This window comes from Salvelinus sp. IW2-2015, linkage group LG22 (genome assembly GCF_002910315.2).
Source record: "Salvelinus sp. IW2-2015 linkage group LG22, ASM291031v2, whole genome shotgun sequence".
Lineage (NCBI taxonomy): Eukaryota > Metazoa > Chordata > Actinopteri > Salmoniformes > Salmonidae > Salvelinus > Salvelinus sp. IW2-2015.
This window is the reverse complement of record NC_036862.1, coordinates 1,526,611-1,547,774: the sequence shown is the minus strand read 5'-3', so window position 1 is coordinate 1,547,774 and position 21,164 is coordinate 1,526,611. Positions and strand designations below refer to the sequence as shown.

The window sequence follows — 21,164 nt, the reverse complement described above, 5'->3', positions numbered from 1 at the left end:
CTGGAGGGAAGCAAAAGTAATTCCGCTGCCTAAGAATAGTAAAGCCCCCTTCACTGGCTCAAATAGCCGACCAATCAGCCTGCTACCAACCCTTAATAAACTTTTGGAGAAAATTGTGTTTGACCAGATACAATGCTATTTGTGACCTACCGGCTCGATTCGGTTTCATGTAGCAACATTTGAAATTGTGTTTTTTAAAAATGTTTTACATTGAATAAAAGTAGAGACTCCTGCACTACAGTTGAGGAACAATGGGAAAGTAATTCTGCTTTGAAAGTTGATAAACTTGTAACCTCACTTTTGAGAAAATGGCCCTTGAATGTTTTGGTACCTGGAGAGCTCTTTTTTGTCTACACCCATTCAGCATCGTTCACACCCTCTTAAGCTTTAGCCCCACCCATGTCTTTAAGGATTCACATGTCAGGCTATGTACGAAACAACCAAAGATTTCAAGACTAAAGGCTGGCTTATACTACGGGTGTGTTCATCGATTTAATCTGGAGTGCCTGTGTGTGCTCTGGGCGTTCGAAAACTCAGAACGTTGCCAGATTGTCCATTCGTAAATTCGGAGCGAACACTGGACGCTCTGGCCGAGGAGTAGGGTTGATCAAAGCGTTCTGAACTAAAAAACAGCCGTCAAGCACACAAGCTAACTGGCTAACGTTGGCTAGCTTGCTAGCTACTTTCAGGCACAAATGAGAGAACAGCTCATTTTACTTACCCTAGCAGAGCTGGTTAGGCTGTTTTTATGTTATCCAGAGCGTTGGTGACTGCAACTGTGCTGCTGGCAACAATGTAATAATGCTTATTTTGCCAACATTTACTGACACTGGCCATATTCAACGAGTGTTGAGCGTTCGTAAATTTGTCACACTCGATCGAGTGTGCTCCGAAATTGGAGTAGATAGCCAGAGCAAATTTACCAGCTACGTCTGTCAACAGTTGTCGCAGTGACATCATAAACATTCAATTGAAATGGTTACTTGCATAGTGGAATCTTTTGTTTAGACATGTCGCTAGCTAGCTAAATAACCATAATCCCAATTTATAACTTTACTACCCTGCATGAATCTGCAGGTAGCTAACCAACCAGGTTCAATGTTAGCTAACTAACATTAGGCTATAACTAGCAATGCAAATGGCTCTGACACAAATAATATTACCACACAGATCATACATGTAACGTTAGCTATCTAGCCAGCTAGCTAACAGTACGCTTGAATTTAAAAAGAAAAATGACTTTTTGACAAAATTTGAAATGTGTAATATCTGAACATTTAGGGCGGGGAAGCAACACAAAGGCACAGACACATGCATACACACATATGATAACATACACACTATACACACACGTACACATGGATTTTGTGTAGTAGATATGTGGTAGTGGAGTAGGGGCCTGAGGGTAGTGTGTTGTGAATGTATTGTAATGTTTCTAAAATGGTATAACTGCCTTAATTTTGCCTGGTCCCCAGGTAGAGTAGCTGCTGCCTTGTTAGCAGCTAATGGGGATCCATAATAAATACAATACAAATTATATAGTTCCTGCTCATACATGCACTGTCAACTGTGGGACCTATATAGACAGGTGTGTTTCTTTCTAAATCATGTCCAAACAATAGCATTGGCCACAGGTGGACTCCAAGTTGTAGTGACATCTCAAAGATGATCAAAGCAAATTGGATGAACCTGAGCTCAATTTGTGTTGTCATAGTAGAAGGATGTGAATACTTATGTAAATTAGATATTCATTTATTTCATGTTTTCACTTTGTCATTATGGGATATTGTGTGTAGATGGTTGAGAACAAACATCTATTTAATCCATTGTGAATTTAGGCTGTAACACAACAAAATGTGGAATAAGTCAAGGGGTATAAATACTTCCTGAAGGCACTGTATGTCCTTCCCATGACGCCTTGATCTGGTCATGAAAAATGTATATTTACCTGGTTGTAACAGACATCAGATGGTTGTAAACTGATTGTCTTCTCAACCAGAAAACCAGTTTACAACATAAAAAGGATGTCATGGGGACATTTTTTCCCGAGGTGGGCAGTGTGGTACACAGGAGGTTGGTGGCACCTTAATTGGGGAGGACGGGCTCATGGTAGTGGCTAGAGTTGTATAAGTGGAATGGTATCAAATAAAAACACATGGTGTCCATGTGTTTGATGCCATTCCATTCGCTCCAGTCCAGCCATTTTTATGAGCCTTTCTTCCCTGGTGCGTACCTAACAGTGCTTCAGGGGAAATGTTTTTGTAAGTCACGAACTTATCCATCTGTTGTAAAGTGATCAAATGGAAGGAACATTGAACATTTTCACTTTAGCAAATCATACCAAACAAACAACAGTTCAATACAAAATGTCCTTTGCCAATCGCATATTACGTTAATCAATTAAACACAATCCATCTAAATGTTTAGATTAATCTGATCCCAAGGAACTAAATGATTTGCTAAGACTATGTTACACCATCCAGATGAGTATACTGTATAAACCAACCTCTCAAACAAAGAAATGGAAAAGTAAACCAATTTACTTACTGTTTCTGTGATGCTCGACTTGAACTTTCGGTCTTTGTTGTTGTGGCCTGCTGGAGGTCATTTTGCAGGGCTCTGGCAGTGCACCTCCTTGCACAAAGGCGGAGGTAGCGGTCCTGCTGCTGGGTTGTTGCCCTCCTACGGCCTCCTCCACGTCTCCTGATGTACTGGCCTGTCTCCTGGTAGCGCCTCCATGCTCTGGACACTACGCTGACAGACACAGCAAACCTTTTTGCCACAGCTCGCATTGATGTGCCATCCTGGATTGAACTGCACTACCTGAGCCACTTGTGTGGGTTGTAGACTCCGTCTCATGCTACCACTAGAGTGAGAGCACCGCCAGCATTCAAAAGTGACCAAAACATCAGCCAGGAAGCATAGGAACTGAGAAGTTGTCTGTGGTCACCACCCTGCAAGAACTCCTTTTTTGGGGGTGTCTTGCTAATTGCCTATAATTTCCACCTTTTGTCTATTCCATTTGCACAACAGCATGTGAAATTTATTGTCAATCAGTGTTGCTTCCTAAGTGGACAGTTTGATTTCACAGAAGTGTGATTGACTTGGAGTTACATTGTGTTGTTTAAGTGTTCCCTTTATTTTTTTGAGCAGTGTATATATATATATATCCATATAGTGCACTACCTTTGACCAGAGCCCTTTGCACCCTAGTCTAAAGTAAGCACCCTGTTCCCTTTTATAGGGGACATTTGGGAGGCAGATTTAAAGGAGAATCTCATTCTGAGAAAAAGACAGCAGTTATAATTAGCAGTTATAATTAGCAAAATACTGTTTTGACTCTGACGGCAGCATAAACAGCGGCCATTCTCCAAGTATCCAAGTATCACAACGGGGAAGAGTCAAGAGAAAGAGGAAATGAGATAAGACTTCCTCTCTTCATCTACAAACCTTATCAGACACAGTCTCTGGCTTTTCCCCAATGACCGTTTGTGGACGTTGGTCATTTAATTTTTTCCATGTTCCATCAATATCCTAACCCGCCAGCACCAAAGCTAGAGTGAAGCCCAGATGACAATTGATGCCCAAAATGCTTAAAAAGCTAATTGATGCCCAAAATGCTTAAAAAGCTAAATTCAAATGAATAATATGACATCATGAAACAATGACATCTTGTTTAAAAACAAAAAGGGCACATGTCTTCTGATAAAGGTGTGAGTGACATCCTTCCTGTATCCAGGTGACAACAGTGATTCAGGGGTACAAAGCCTGTCCTACTGTATTTCATTCCTGCTACTGAAAATATGTATAGTTTTATGGCTTAGTTAATGGTTTACTGGTGAAGGACTGAAGAAGGAGCAAAGTCCTTCACCTTTCTCAGTTTGATAGACATGAGACTCTTTTAGTGAAATAGTAAATACTGTACATATGGAAAGAAATCACAGTAGAGCTATAGCCTGGAACACAAGACAAATACACATTTTATTTGAATCAAATAACAAACTAAATGGTTTTCTTTAATCTACAACAAATATTCCTGTACACACACTGAGTCTACAAAACATTAACACCTGCTCTTTGCAGGGACCAGTGAATAATGAGTGCTTTTGAAAATAGATATCATCATATACACGTGTATCATCATATAAAAACACATGTAGATGTGATATCATTGGTTTTGACACTATAGCGCCCTACCCTGTACTGACAGTGGGAGAGGTTTCGTGACCGTGTGGCTTTCGTATCTTAGGGTTTACGGCCTCCACCTCAGCATTTGGGGAGATGTTGACGACCCGTAGGGTCCTGGGTACGTATTCAAATATAATCTTAATGATTATGATGTAAAAAGGTTAAACTAATTCGAGATCAACACTTTGTTGAGTTACACTAGGGCCTGTATTCACAATATGTCCCCATTGTGTCCTCTCTTCTCTCACAAACACATATAAGCATGACTATCACAAAAGCCCTGCATTATAAGTTAGTGAGAGAGAGCACTGAATACAGATGGCATTTACATGTGTGAGTGACAAACGTAGAGCTTGTGTGTGTGGGGTAAATGGAGAGTTGGGCTATGGTTTGTGTGGCCAGCAAGGCTGTTGATACTACTGACAATCTTCTGTCATCTGTTAATTTATGTATAAATTAACAAGGCCAGTCCATCCATATGCATTCACCCAGTCCAGTGTGCTCTACAGGGGGCCGCTGCCACCGTTTCCTCCCCCACCAGGACCCTTCGTCCTAAGGTCGTGCCACACCTTCACTAGAGGCTCGCGATTCTTCCATATCAGCTCGTGGCCATACATGATGTACCAGCTACAAAAAATAAATCAGAGAGAGAATAGGTGAGGAACATAGAGATAGGAAGAGACAGAGCTTAAACGAGAATAAAATAACATATCTTATGTCGTAGTACCCGATCCAATACCACACATGTACACGATAGGTTGGGAGCAGCACAGGGTAAGAGAAGAAGAGTGGTGCCCCTGGAGCAGTTTTGAGGGGGGGGGGGGGGTAGAGGATTAAGTGACCCCCAAACAAAAATCGTCAAAGCCGGGGTATTGTGGAGAAGATGGTCAAAAGACAGCTAGCTTGACAAGATGTTGAGATGTTTTGTTGCTGCCCTGTGCAACAGTCATTGTAATGGGGATGAGTGTGTGAGAGAGTAATTGAAGAAGTGAGTGAGAGCAGACAGACAGATGGACTTGAAGCTGACTTGTATGCCAAAAAGTTTTCCACCTAGCTGAACAGAGTGAGACTTACATGCCAAAAATAGCTCCGCCTAGATGGGCCGCGTGGTCGAAGTACCGCCATCCTAAAACTAGGCCAGCTGTGTCCATAGCTACTATGGCTTTCAATGCCTGGACAGGAGAAGAGAAAAAGGACGGTGTGAATAAACAAGACAGTAAATAACTTCCTGGAGTGACAGTTACATTTCAGTCATTTAGCAGACATGCTTATCCAGAGCGACTTACAGTGCATTCATCTTAAGACAGCTAGGAGGGACAAGCACATAGCACAGTCATAGTAAGTACATTTTCCTCAATGAAGTAGCTATCAGCAAAGTCAAAGCTACTAAGGGGGAGAAAAAAAAAGTCAAGTGCGAGTGTTAGTTCACAAAAGGCATTTTTATTTATTTGGGATTATTTAAGATACCCTTTTGCCAAGAATCAGTGATCCAAGTCCTTGAGAGCTCTCCTGGTGTGTGTATCCTTCAAACAGCATGCTTGATGGCAATTTTGTTGTTAGACAATGTCAAAGCTTGCTTGCAAGAGCTGCCCTCTCCCGATTGGCTGTCAGGTGGCAGCATTGCTGAAATTTGCATAAACTTGGGAAATGTTTGAACTCTTGTCACTAGCTCCGGTGTCTCCTCCTTTATTTGAAAATGACTGGTTGCTGGTAGCTAGGTGGCTGATTATTACATAAGACACGGGTCACATAAGACACCCTACTAAAGGCATTTCACAAAAGCCACAATAAGACCAAATCCTAATTGTCAAAACACATACCAAATCAGACATACCAACACACATCGTAACAAAAATCGGAAATACCAACAATACTAAATCCCCAACCAGCATAAAAATGGGTGCAAAATGCATATGTTGTTATGCCAGAATGGTAATTATAAACATGCACATCGAAGGACAGTTTGTGACTACATTCTGATTCCGTGCCCTTCTCCTGAACTGTACACATGTACACTCTAATGACGAGGGGGAAAAAATAGATATATACCGAGTTACAGTTCATAAGGAAATCAGTCAGTTGAAATAAATTCATTAGGCCCTAATCAATGGATTCACATGACTGGGCAGGGGCGCAGCCATCGGTGGGCTTAGGAGGGCATCACTGGGGAGCCAGGCCCAGCCATTAAGAATGAGTTTTCCCCCACAAAAGGGCTTTATTAGAGACAGAAATACTCCTCAGTTTCATCAGCTGTTTGGGTGGCTGGTCTCAAAAGATCTCGCAGGTGAAGAAGCAAAATGTGGAGGTCCTGGGCTGGCATAGTCACACGTGGTCTGCAGTTGTCAGGCCGGTTGAACGTACTGTCAAATTCTCAAAATTTACGTTGGAGGCGGTTTATGGTAGAGAAATTAACATAAAATTATATTTATTTGTCCCCAGCAGAAGGTGCACCTGTGTAATGATCATGCTGTTTAATCAGCTTCTTGATCTGCTACACCTGTCAGGTGAATGAATTAAATTGGCAAAGGAGAAATGCTCACTAACAGGGATGTAAACAAATTTGTGCACAAAATTAGAGAAATAAGCTTTTTGTGCATATGGAACATTTCTGGACCTTTTATTTCAGCTCATGAAACATGGGACCAACACTTTACATGTTGCATTTATATTTTCGTTCAGTATAGCTCAATATCGCAAATTTTAATTTTTGCATTAGTTTCCTGTACCTGTACAAAAATTCCTGATTTTTCATTCATAGCTTGTTCTCCATCTTTTTAAATAGGGAACCAGCACTTCTATGATTTCAGCACTTTTATTTCCATGACTGATCAAAACTTATTTTCTCAGGGCTCTCTTGCCCTTCTGCAGCAGCAATATGTTTGGAACATCGAATCGCAATAAAACCAGTATCGAATTGCAATATATGGCATACAGTTGAAGTCGGAAGTTTACATACACTTAGGTTGGAGTCATTAAAACTCGTTTTTCAACCACTCCATACATTTCTTGTTAACAAACTATAGTTTTGGCAAGTCGGTTAGGACATCTACTTTGTGTATGACACAAGTCATTTTTCCAACAATTGTTTACAGACAAATTATTTCACTGTACCACAATTCCAGTGGGTCAGAAGTTTACATACACTAAGTTGATTGTGCCTTTAAACACCTTGGAAAATTCCAGAAAATTGTGTCATGGCTTTAGAAGCTTCTGACAGGCTAATTGACATAATTTGAGTCAATTGGAGGTGTACCTGTGGATGTATTTCAAGTCCTACCTTCAAACGCAGTGCCTCTTTGGTTGACATCATGGGAAAATCAAAAGAAATCCGCCAAGACCTCAGAAAAAAATGTGTAGACCTCCACAAGTCTGGTTCATCCTTGGGAGCAATTTCCAAATGCCTGAAGGTACCACGTTCATCTGTACAGACAAGCAGCCGTCATACCGCTCAGGAAGGAGAGCGGTATGCCTTCCTAGAGATTAACGTACTTTGGTGCGAAAAGTGCAAATCAATCCCAGGACAACAGCAAAGGACCTTGTGAAGATGCTGGAGGAAACAGGTACAAAAGCATCTAAATCCACAGTAAAACAAGTGCTGACAACCTGAAAGGCTGCTCAGCAAGGAAGAAGCCACTGCTCCAAAACCGCCATAAAAAAGCCAAACTACGGTTTGCAACTGCACGTGGAGACAAAGTTCGTACTTTTTGGAGAAATGTCCTCTTGTCTGATGAAACAAAAATAGAACTGTTTGGCCATAATGACCATCGTTATGTTTGGAGGAAAAAAGGGGATGCTTGCAAGCCGAAGAACACCATCCCAGCTGTGAAGCATTGGGGTGGCAGCATCATGTGGGGGAGCTTTCCTGCAGGAGGGAATGGTGCACTTCACAAAATAGATGGCGTCATGAGGGAGGAAAATGATGTGGATATATTGAAGCAACATCAAGACATCAGCCAGGAAGTTAAAGCTTGGTCGTAAATGGGTCTTCCAAATGGACAATGACCCCAAACATACTTTAAAAAGTTGTGGCAAAATGGCTTAAGGACAACAAAGTCAAGGTATTGGAGTGGCCATCACAAAGCCCTGACATCAATACTATAGAACATTTGTGAGAAGAACTGAAAAAGCGTGTGCGAGGAAGGCCTACAAACCTGACTCCGTTACACCAGCTCTGTCAGGAGGAATGGGCCAGAATTCACCCAATTTATTGTGGGAAGCTTGTGGAAGGCTACCCAAAACGTTTGACCCACGTTAAACAATTCAAAGGCAATGCTACCAAATACTAATTGAGTTTTGAGCCAAAAGTTGAGAATGACACAAATATACATTTTCACAAAGTCTGCTGCCTCAGTTTGTATGATGGCAATTTGCATATGCTCCAGAATGTTATGATGAGTGATCAGATGAATTGCAAAGTCACTCTGCCATGTATATGAACTGAATCCCCATAACTTTTCCACTGCATTTCAGCTCTGCCACTAAAGGACCAGCTGACATGTCAGTGATTCTCTCGTTAACACAGGTGTGAGTGTTGACGAGGACAAGGCTGGAGATCACTCTGTCATGCTGATTGAGTTTGAATAACAGACTGGAAGCTTCAAAAAGGAGGGTGGTGCTTGGAATCATTGTTACCCCTCTGTCAGTCATGGTTACCTTCAATGACAAATGTGCCGTCATCATTGCTTTGCACAAAAAGGGCTTCACAGGCAAGGATATTGCTGCCAGTAAGATTGCGCATAAATCAACCATTTATCAGATCATCAAGAACTTCAAGGAGAGCAGTTCAATTGTTGTGAAGGATGCTTCAGGGCGCCCAAGAAAGTGCAGCAAGCGCAAGGATCGTCTCCTAAAGTTGATTCAGCTCGGGATCGGGGCACCACCAGTACAGAGCTTGCTCAGGAATGCAGGTGTGAATGCATCTGCACGCACAGTGAGGCGAAACCTTTTTGGAGGATGGCCTGGTGTCAAGAAGGGCAGCAAAGAAGCCACTTCCCTCCAGGAAAAACATCAGGCACAGACTGATATTCTGCAAAAGGTACAGGGATTGGACTGCTGAGGACTGGGTTAAAGTGATCTTCTCTGATGAATCCCCTTTCCGATTGTTTGGGGCATCCGGAAAAAAGCTTGTCAGGAGAAGACAAGGTGAGCGCTACCATCAGTCCTGTGTCATGCCAACAGTAAAGCATCCTGAGACCATTCATGTGTGGTGTTGCTTCTCAGCCAAGGGAGTGAGCTCACTCACAATTTTGCCTAAGAACACAGCCATGAACACACATCCTCCGAGAGCAACTTCTCCCAACTGTCCAGGAACAGTTTGGTGATTAACAATGCCTTTTCCAGCATGATGGAGAAAGCAAAAGTGATAATTAAGTGGCTCAGGGAACAAAACATCAATATTTTGGGTCCATGGCCAGGAAACTCCCCAGACCTTAATCCCATTGAACTTGTGGTCAATCCTCAAGAGGTGGGTGGACAAACAAACCCCATAAATTCTGACAAACTCCAAGCATTGATTATGCAAGAATGGGCGGCCATCAGTCAGGATGTGGCCCAGAAATTGATTGACAGCATGCCATGGAGGATTGCAGAGGTCTTGAAAAAGAAGGGTCAACACTGCAAATATTGACTCTTTGCATCAATTTCATGTAATTGTCAATAAAAGCCTTTGACACTTATGAAATGCTTGTAATTATACTTCAGTATTCCATACTAACATCTGACAAAAATATCTAAAGACACTGAAGCAGCAAACTTTGTGGAAATTAATATTTGTGTCATTCTCAAAACTTTTGGCCACGACTATGTAAACTTCTGACCCACTGGGAATATGATGAAAGAAATAAAAGCTGAAATAAATCATTCTCTCTACTATTATTCTGACATTTCACATTCTTAAAATAAAGTTGTGATCCTAACTGACCTAAGACTAGGATTAAATGTCAGGAATTGTTTAAAACTGAGTTCAAATGCATTTGGCTAAGGTGTATGTAAACTTCCTACTTCAACTGTAGATAGGGAAATAGTCGTAGTGTTTGTCGACCAAGCAACTACTTACTTGTTCAATGAACCATAAACAATTAATGAACATGGACCTGTGGAACGGTCGTTAAGACACTAACATCTTACAGACGGTAGGCAATTAATAAATCTTCTTAGGGCTAGGCCACCTGTTGACAACTTCCGGTGAAATTGGAGGGTGCTCAATTCAAATAAATAATGGTAAAGATTATGGATTATAAACATTTAGGAACATACAAGTGTCTTATATCGGTTAAAAGCCTAAATTCTTGTTAATCTAACTGCACTGTCCAATTTACAATAGGCTTTACAGCGAAAGCATGCCATGCGATTGATTGATGACGGCGCCCCACATCAACATTTTTCCACCGGCACAGGCTTCATAAAAATCACAAATATTCACCTACTTTTTGAAAATCTTCCTCTGATTTGCAATCCAAAGGGTCCCAGCTACAACATGTGTCTTGTTAGATAAAATCTTTCTTTATATCCCAAAAAGTACATTTAGGCGGAGCCATCGATTTTAGTAAACCACTCGTTCAACATGCAGAGAAAGGAATCCGAAAAAATACTCCTACACATTGTTTCAACAAGTCAAAATGTTTCTATTTACTCTTCAGGTACCCTAAAATGTAATTAAACTATAATATTTCATACGGAAAGAAGTATGTTCAATAGGAAAGCAAAATTAGCGGACGAGCACTCAAACACGAATTTCCGAACTGGTGTCGTCGTACTAAAACTCAAATTTCTTCTTTATTATTCAAGTTACAAGCCTGAAACCTTGAATAAAGACTGTTGACATCAATGTGGAAGCCATAGGAATTGCAATATGGGAGCTGGAATTGCATATGCCCCTATGCTTTCCATTGTAAGAGCATGGGCTCAAAAAAAAATATATTCTCCTAACATATCAATTGTGTTAGTCTCATACATTATTTTAACATTTCTACAAACTTCAAAGTGTTTTCTATCCAATGGTACCAATTATATGCATATCCTGGCGTCTGGGCCTGAGTAACAGGCAGTTTACTTTGGGCACGTCAGTCAGGTGGAAATTCAGAAAAAAGGACCCTAGCCTGAAGAAGGCAATTAAGGTCACAGTTATGAAAACTTAGGACACTAAAAAGAGGCCTTTCTATTGACTCTGGAAAACACCAAAAGAAAGATACCCAGGGTCCCTGCTTATTTGCGTGAACGTGTCTTAGGCATGCTGCGAGGACTGCAGTTGTAGCCAGGGCAATAAATTGCAATGTCCGTACTGTGAGACGCCTAAGACAGCGCTACAGGGAGAACAGCTAATCATCCTCGCAGTGGCAGACCACGTGTAACAACACCTGCACAGGATCGGTACATCCGAACATCACTCCTGCGGGAAATGTACAGGATGGCAACAACAACTGCCCGAGTTACACCAGGAATGCACATTCCCTCCATCAGTGCTCAGACTGTCCGCAATAGGCCGAGAGAGGCTGGACTGAGGGCTTGTAGGCCTGTTGTAAGGCAGGTCCTCACCAGACATCACCGGCAACAACGTTGCCTATGGGCACAAACCCACCTTCGCTGGACCAGACAGGACTGGCAAAAAGTGCTCTTCACTGACGAGTCGCGGTTTTGTCTCACCAGGGGTGATGGACGGATTCGGATTTATCGTCGAAGGAATGAGCGTTACACCGAGGCCTGTACTCTGGAGCAGGATCGATTTGGAGGTGGAGGGTCCGTCGTGGTCTGGGGCGGTGTGTCACAGCATCATCGGACTGAGCTTGTTGTCTTTGCAGGCAATCTCAACGCTGTGCGTTACAGGGAAGACATCCTCCTCCCTCATGTGGTACCCTTCCTGCAGGCTCATCCTGATATGACCCTCCAGCATGACAATGCCACCAGCCATACTGCTCGTTCTGTGCGTGATTTCCTGCAAGACAGGAATGTCAGTGTTCTGCCATGGCCAGAGATGAGCCCGGATCTCAATCCCATTGAGCACGTCTGAGAACTGTTGGATCGGAGGTTGAGGGTTAGGGCCATTCCCCCCAGAAATGTCCGGGAACTTGCAGATGCCTTGGTGGAAGAGTGGGGTAACATCTCACAGCAAGAGCTTGGCTAATCTGGTGCAGTCCATGAGGAGGAGATTGACTGCTGTACTTAATGCAGCTGGTGGTCACACCAGATACTGACTGTTACTTTTGATTTTGACCCCGCCCCTTTGTTCAGGGACACATTATTCCATTTCTGTTAGTCACATGTCTGTGGAACTTGTTCAGTTTGTGTCTCAGTTGTTGAATTTTGTTATGTTCATACAAATATTTACACATGTTAAGTTTGCTGAAAATAAATACAGTTGACAGTGAGAGGACGTTTATTTTTTTTCTGAGTTTGTGTATATATATATATACACACATATATATACACACACTGCCGATTTTGCAGGTTTTCCTACTTACAAAGCATGTAGAGGTCTGTAATTTTTATCATAGGTACAGTTCAACTGTGAGAGACAGAATCTAAAACCAAAATCCAGAAAATCACATTTTGCTACTTACATGCTTTGTAAGTAGGAAAACCTGCAAAATCGGCAGTGTATTAAATACTTCTTCTCCCCACTGTATATATATAAATATGAGAGAGAGAGAACCACAATATACAGTACTATTCATTCCAGGATTTTCTTTATTTGTACTGTTCTCTACATTGTAGAATAATAGTGAAGCCATCAAAACTATGAAATAACACATATGGAATCATGTCGTAACCAAATAAGTGTTAAACATATATAAAATATATTTAACATTTGAGATTCTTCAAAGTAGCCATCCCTTGCCTTGATGACAGCTTTGCACACGCTTGGCATTCTCTCAACCAGCTTCTTTAGGAATGCTTTTCCAACAGTCTTGAAGGAATTTCCACACATGCTGAGCACTTGTTGGCTGCTTTTCCTGCAGTCCAACTCTTCCCAAACCATCTCAATTAGGTTGAGGTCAGGTGATTGTGGAGGCCAGATCATCTGATACAGCACTCCATCACTCTCCTTCTTGATCAAATAGCCCTTGCTCAGCCTGGAGGTGTGTTGGGACATTGTACAGTTGAAAAACAAATGATAGTCCCACTAAGCGAAAACCAGATGGGATGGCGTATCGCTGCAGAATGCTGTGGTAGCTATGCTGGTTAAGAGTGCCTTGAATTCTAAATAAATCAGACAGTCACCAGTAAAGCACCATCACACCTCCTCCTCCGTTCTTTATGGTGGGAACCACACATGCAGAGATCATCCGTTCACCTACTCTGCGTCTCAAAAAGACACGACAGTTGGAACCAAAAAACTCAAATTTGGACTCATCAGACCAAATGACAGATTTCCACTGGTCTAATGTCCATTGCTCATGTTTCTTGGCCCAACTAAGTCTCTTCTTCTTATTGGTGTCCTTTAGCAGTGGTTTCTTTGCAGAAATTCAACCATGAAGGCCTGATTCACGCAGTCTCCTCTGAAAAGTTGATATTGAGATGTGTCTGTTACTTTAACTCGGGCCAAAACTTATTTGGGCTGCAATTTCTGAGGCATGTAACTAATGAACTTATCCTCTGCAGCAGAGGTAACTCTGGGTCTTCCTTTCCAGTGGCGGTCCTCATGGGAGCCAGTTTCTTCATAGAGCTTGATGGTTTTTGAAACTGCACTTGAAGAAAGCTTCTTGAAATTTTCCGTATTGACTGACCTTCATGTCTTAAAGTAAATGATGGACTGTCTTTTCTCTTTGCTTATTTGAACTGTTGGTCTTTTACCAAATAGGGCTATCTTCTGTATACCACCCCTACCTTGTCAAAACACAACTGATTGGCTCAAATGCATTAAGGAAAGAAATTCCACAAAGTAATTTTTAACAAGACACCTGTTAATTGAAATGCATTCCAGGTGACTACCTCATGAAGCTGGTTGAGAGAATGCTGAGTGTGCAAAGCTGTCATCAAGGCAAAGGGTGGCTATTTTGATTTGTTTAACACTTTGTATTAAACATTCCATATGTGTTATTTCATAGTTTTGATGGCTTTACTATTATTCTACAATGTAAAAATAAAATAACTCTGGAATGACTTTTGATTTTGACCAATTGTGAGCAGTGGTGGAAAAAGTACTTAAGTCATACTTGAGTTTTAAATATACTTAAGTATCAAAAGTAAATGGAATTGCTCAAATGTACTTAAGTATCAAAAGTAAAAGTATTAATAATTTCAAATTCCTTATATTATGCAAACCAGACAGCACAATTTATTTATTTGTATTTCTTATTTACAGATAGCCAGGGGGCACACTACAACACTGACATTAATTTACAAACAAAGCATTTGTGTTTAGTGAGTCTGCCAGATCAGAGGCAGTAGGGATGACCAGGGATGTTCTCTTGATAAGTGCATGAATTGGACCATTTTCCTGTCAAAATGTAACAGGCACTTTTGGGGAAAAGTACATGATATACTTTAGGAATGTAGTGAAGTAAAAGTTGTCAAAACTATAAAAAGTAAAGTATAGATACCCCCCCAAACTACTTAATTAATACTTTAAAGTATTTTTACACCACTGGTGGTGAGTAGGCATTGTGTAATAATCTTTTTTACTAAAAACATAGAATCGTGACATTTTCACATATGTTGATGTTGGGGGTAGTGCTGGAGATGACAAATGTGAAGTTGAAAATGTTCCTTTAAATCCCTGAGTGAACACTTCTGGAGATGGGTAGAAAATCAGAATGGAGCTTCTGTGTGGTTAAGTGTGCTGTAAGGGTTGTTCACTCACATTGCCTGCAGAGAAAGCATACATCGGGAGGAAGATGATTGCCAGCTTAGCCTCTGGCATTTTGGTACAGACGGCAGCCAAGACTGTCATGATGGCTCCTGACTGGAGAGGACAGGAAGTGATGTCAGAAACAGGAAGTAAAGGGGAATTCCGAAGGGAGTTTAAAATGTTAGTGCTTACCGCTCCAAGAGAGGGACCTAAGCGCCCGCTGGCTGTCTTACACACATAGCTGAACAGCGTAGAGATAACACCTTGCAATGAGAAGATGATTATTTATCTGAAAATAAGTCTGTACTTTCAGGATTAGTAATCTGTCTATTACATTCTGCCGTTTGTCTCTCACACACGCGTGCTGGTACCTGCAGACATGTAGACGGCCATGAACTGCTCCCTGCCTAGCATGGAGACGATGCTGGAGGAGAAGCTCCAGAGGACATACATGTTGGCCGCCATGTGGAAGAAGGAGTAGTGGCTGAAAGTGGACAGGAGCATGGGGAAACACAGGGTTTCTGTGGGTAGGGCACAGACAGGAGGAGGAGATCAGGGAAGTGTTCAATAGGAACGGGGAGGGATCTACAAAAAATTTTCCTATAAGAAATATTTTAATTGCAAAACGTTTCGCCAGGGTTTGCTACTGTGTGCAGTATTTCCTATTGGACAAGTATTTTCAGATTATAATTGGTCTATAGAGGCTGTATATTTGTAATTTTTTTATGCCGTTTTTACTGTAAGAGCTTAGGTAAGTTAGATTTCTTAATATACATGTCAAATAAACTGGATCTCTGTCAGTGTTAATAGTAATAAAGTGCCATGATTAGGGCCTCTAGTTTTGCCCGACCATGTGACCTGACCAGGAAAAACTATAGCCTATAACAAGGGCTCCAGATTTCCCTGGTCAGGTGAAGAAAAACTCAGGGCCCTAATCCTGACACTTAATACTATTAACACTTCCTGAGGCAGAGATCAAGTTTTATGTGTATTTGTCATGATACGATAGGACAGTTTCCCCTACTCACTGGAGGCAGGGTTGGATGTGAAGTATTTGATCATAGAGCGCTGGAGGGATGGCACTCTCCAACAGCAAAACACCACGGCATTAGCAGCTATGATCCCTGAGAGAGAGGATCGGAGTAGAAAAAGACAGAATGAGTCGATAATGAAAGATGGGGGGAGGTGCTGACGGGTGGAAAAAGATGGCAGGATGAGCAAGGAACCTAAACTGCACATTGGGTGCTGCACTGCGGCTGCCCTCTGCCCCAGCCTTTCCAACATAATGTGTGATTTGAAGTGGTTGGGTACATTTGTGTCTCGTACAGACAAAAAGTATATGTTATCTTAAGATAGAGAGGATAGTAGTGAAAGTGAGAATCATCATCTCCAAATATCTGCATCAACTAGTTACTATCGAGAGGACACAAGAAAAAAAATCTATGGGCTTCAGTAAAGACTAACCTGTAACAGTACGTTGTCCCTCACTCAAGCTGTTCCACCACTTGTTGATCTGTAACAGAAACAGAACCGGTCTGAAAAAACAGCCACACATGTAGTGAAACCTGGGTTGTGTTCATTAGGCACTGAACAAAATAAAACTGACTGAAACAGGGAGACAACCTGGTCCAAGAAGGAACGTACATTTTAGTTTTCTGTTACAAAATGTTTGAAAACATTTTCTGTTGTGTGTAGTAATGAACACAACCCAGCATAGGGAATCAACTCCCTAAGACATCAGTGTGAAGACAGTTCAGCAAGAAAAGAGGGGGAGCATAGCGATATTTGGCCTAGCAAACCTGGGGGGGGGGGGGGGGKCATTGATATTTGGCCTAGTGTGAGTGGCAAAGTCCACAACTTGGGCCAAATCAACCCTTTTCCTTATGAAACTTGAAAGATGCCAGCCCCGTAAAAACATAATTAGTCCAAATAATCACCGGAGGAATTGCTCCTCGTAACCCTCATATCCCATTCAGTTACAAATGGCGGAGAGACTATAACCCCTAACCCCTGTTCCAGGGACACTCTGCTGCTCCCAGCCTGTTGTACTGTATGTGCATGTTGTGGGGAGAGGCCGGGTACTGCGACAGCAAAATAAAAAATGTCCAGTATAATGTATCAATAAAGATGTATACAAAATAATGGGGCATTGTATAATAATTAAAAAAAAAAGGATCAATCCAATATCATAAATGTTTTGACCCATCCTTCATCTCACCCATTTGCGAAGATCCTCCTGTTTCTGCGGCCGTAGTTTCTCCAGACCCTCGGCCCTGACCTCGTCAAAGTAGCTCTGGACCCGGGACTTTAGTGACTCATACTGCCAGATGGCCGCTGTGCCAAATGAACAGGCTGTAAACTAACATAGTGTTAGTCCCCCTTATTCCGTCAGTGCTGTGCTGAATTTGCCAATAGACGTATCGAGGTCTCTGTGACTGCAACAGTAATTGCTGTTCAGTGTGTAACAGGTAATGCAGTTATATTGTACTGTGTTGTAGTATAGCTTATCGAGTAGTGTTTGTTTAGTTAAAGACCTAAAAACCTACCCCTATTGTGAACACCAGGGGCTTGACCAGTCTGCCAAATCTCCTGGGGTGTGTGTTTGCCACTGAGGGCTCCACGGGGGGAGATGCACCCCTCTTGTGGATGAGCCCTTCATTGGGCTCTGTGTGTGAGGGCCCCGTCTCCTCTATGACCCCCTTCTTGGTCTTTGTCTCCTTCGCTGCTTTCCTGAAGCCACATCTCTGTTGAGTGTTGAGGGTGAATCTAGGAAAAAGCGTAAACAGGGAAGAGTAAGAGCTAGATGATTGGTCAATTAGTTAGCTATGATAACATCTGAGTAAAAGGAGAAATGGTTTCAATCCTCCTTCCAGAGAAAAGAGAAGTGATTTTGAAAGTAGAGGGAGGAACTTACTGACTAATTTACTCTGGATAAGTGCCTCTGCTTAATCAGTGTTTTTTCATCCTGGTCCTGGAGAGTGGAGTTATTGCCCTAGCTCTACCTAATTCCACTAATAAAAGGTTTGATAATGAGTGATAAGTGGAATCCGGGGTGTATTCACTAGGAACCAGAGGGAACCAAATGGAGGCAAACATAAACAAAGGGAACGGGGAGGGACGGACCTACCTGAATTTTGTGCGATAGTAACTAGTTCTTTGCAAAACCTTTTCCGTTGCAAAACCTTCTGCAGTGTGTGGCGGATGAATCAGAATTAGTTGGGTAACATAGATAAATAAGATGTTTTATTTATATAATATGCTTATGTGAGATACTTGTCATTAGAATGTATCCTTTTGGACTATAGTGTTGGCAGTTGCACTTTTCCCTCAGCTAGGGCTCAGTCACTTGGGGCCCAGAGAGAGGAGAGGTCAGGCTTGACTTTCACATGTCCCTGGTGCTATGCAGAATATCAGAAAGGGAAGAGAACAGAATGGAACATTGTCTTCATATGTGAATGTGTCTTTACCTATTCTTAAACCATGTGAAGGGATGGCGTGATTAATGGGGAACCAATTACTTGTCTCCACAATGTCTGTGCGCTTATCCTGGGATAGTGTATGACCTAGAGGCTCACTCCCCTCAGTGAGCTTGTCCAGTGGTGGGGTCAAGAGGGGGTTTACTTGAGATGGGAGTATCTAGAGTTGACAATTGAGTTATGCCTTGGATGAGGTAATGTTTTTGTACTATGAAGTACAAGGAACGAGATTAGAACCTCGTTTTAGAGACCAAACTGAGCGATAATTTATAGCGAATGCTATCTGGCTAAGTAATCGTCCCTTTGTGAAGAGTTGCTACTGTTGTTGCTAATGAACACACCCCAGGTGTGTAGTACTAGGGCAAAAACAAAAAATGTGTTTTTTCCCAGTCCCTGCCGCTGAAAAACATCCCATGCTGCCACCACCATGCTTCACCGTAGGGATGGTGCCAGGTTTCCTCCAGAAGTGACGCTGAGTTCAAGCCAAAGAGTTCAATCTTGGTATCATCGGACCAGAGAATCTTGTTTCTCATGGTCTGAGAGTCCGTTAGGTGCCTTTTGGCAAACTCCAAGCGGGCTGTTATGTGGTTTTTCTGAGGAGTGGCTTCCGTCTGGCCACTCTAGCATAAAGGCCTGATTGGTGGAGTGCTGCAGAGATGGTTGGGCTTCTGGAAGGTTCTCCCATTTCCACAGAGGAATTCTGGAGCTCTGTCAGAGTGACCACCGTGTTCTTGGTCACCTCCTTGACCAAGGCCTTTCTCCCAAGATTTCCCAGTTTGGCCGGACGGCCAGCTCTAGGAAGAGTCTTGGTAGCCAGTCAGGGCTATGGAACCCTGACCTGTTCACTGGACGTGCTACCATGTCCCGGACCTGCTGTTTTGGACTCTCTCTCTACCGCACCCGCTGTCTCTAAACGCTGAATGATCAGCTATGAAAAGTCAACTGACATTTACTCCTGAGGTGCTGACCTGTTGCACCCTCTACAACCACTGTGATGATTATTATCTGACCCTGCTGGTCATCTATTAACGTTTGAACATCTTGGCCATGTTCTGTTATAATCTCCACCCGGCACAGCTAGAAGAGGAGTGGCCACCCCTCAGAACCTGGTTCCTCTAGGTTTCTTCCTAGGTTCTGGCCTTTCTAGGGAGTTTTTCCTAGCCACCGTGCTTCTACATCTGCATTGCTTGCTGTTTGGGGTTTTAGACTGGGTTTCTGTACAGAACTGTGTGACATCGGCTGATGTAAAATGGGCTTTATAAATACATTTGATTGATTGGTGGTTCCAAACTTCTCCCATTTAAGAATGATGGAGGCCACTGTGAACTTGGTGACCTTCAATGCGGAAGAATGGTTTTGGTACCCTTTCAAAGATCTGTGCAGACACAATCCTGTCTCAGAGCTCCACTGACAATTCCTTCGACCTCATGGCTTGGTTTTTGCACTGACATGCACTGTCAATTGTGGGACCTTATATAGACAGGTCTGTACCTTTCTAAATCACGTCCAATCAATTGAATTTACCATAAGTGCACTCCAATCAAGTTGTAGAAACAGCTCAAAGATGATCAATGGAAACAGGATGCACCTAAGCTCAATTTCGAGTCTCATAGCAAAAGTTCCAAATACTTACGTAAATAAAAGCCATTTCTGTTTTATATTTTTTATACATTTGCAAACATTTCTAAAAACCTGCTTTGGCTTTGTCATTATGGGGTATTGTGTGTAGATTGAGGATTTGTTTTATTTAATCAATTTTAGAATAAGGCTGTAGTTTAACAAAATTTCGGGGGGAAAAAAATCAGGGCGTCTGAATAATTCCCGAATGCACTGTATTTATAACATTTACATTTAAGTCATTTAGCAGACGCTCTTATCCAGAGCGACTTACAAATTGGAAAGTTCATACATATTCATCCTGGTCCCCCGTGGGGAATGAACCCACAACCCTGGCGTTGCAAGCGCCATGCTCTACCAACTGAGCCACACGGGACCAAATACCAAATTACTTGACTAACTTTCTATTAACGTATCTTTACTTTTACTCAAGTGTGACAATTGGGTACTTTTTCAAGCATTGCACAGGACCAAGATTAAGAAACACTGTGCTAACTGTAAATTCATTCTTTCATATTTACACGGCAGAATTTGTAAACAACAACACAGGACTTTTGGGAGCTCCCAAAAGATAGTTAGCTAAATCGCACAGAAGAAGTCCAACTAATCAAACAATAATTCAATGGGAATACTGAAGTAACAAGTAGCCACCGATATTACTACAACTGTGGTTGCAAGGACTAGCGAACTGTGGCACCACTAGCAACATATCTCAAAGTGAGCAGCTGTTCATCATCATGATAACCTACAGTAGTTAGCTCTGGCAGCCGCTAGCTGAGTTTTAGATATAATTTCTAGACTGACAATACATACATCAGTGGTCAAGATCTCAGGCATGGGCAAAATGCATTCCGTACACCATACCTGTTTCCTCTGGTTGCTGTACTAATGATGTCAGCCCTAGCCCATCTTAAAACGCAACCCCTCCACGCCATGTTCGTGAGCGGGTAACTCGAATGACCCCTCCTACATTCGCTACCGGGTCAACAGTCTAAAACAGCCAAACATAACTGGGTCATATAGCTAGAAGGCATCCAGCTTTTGTCATATTTACGTCAAAAGTTGAATATTTTTGCATTTTAGCTAACCCCTTTCCC

General features: G+C 42.1%; 1 protein-coding gene across 1 annotated transcript; it reads right to left on the bottom strand.

Annotated features, from left to right (window-relative positions):
* Positions 1-3,962: 3,962 nt before the first annotated feature.
* Positions 3,963-21,068, bottom strand: LOC111982663 (presenilin-associated rhomboid-like protein, mitochondrial). The gene is made up of 10 exons (XM_024014280.2): positions 20,932-21,068; positions 17,521-17,740; positions 17,193-17,333; positions 16,439-16,487; positions 16,003-16,098; positions 15,346-15,495; positions 15,167-15,237; positions 14,987-15,088; positions 5,263-5,360; positions 3,963-4,815 (listed from the first exon to the last, which is right to left on the bottom strand). The coding sequence occupies exons 1-10, from the start codon at positions 21,000-21,002 to the stop codon at positions 4,692-4,694; spliced, it is 1,122 nt and encodes a 373-aa protein (XP_023870048.1). The 5' UTR covers positions 21,003-21,068; the 3' UTR covers positions 3,963-4,691.
* Between the last annotated feature and the right edge of the window lie 96 nt (positions 21,069-21,164).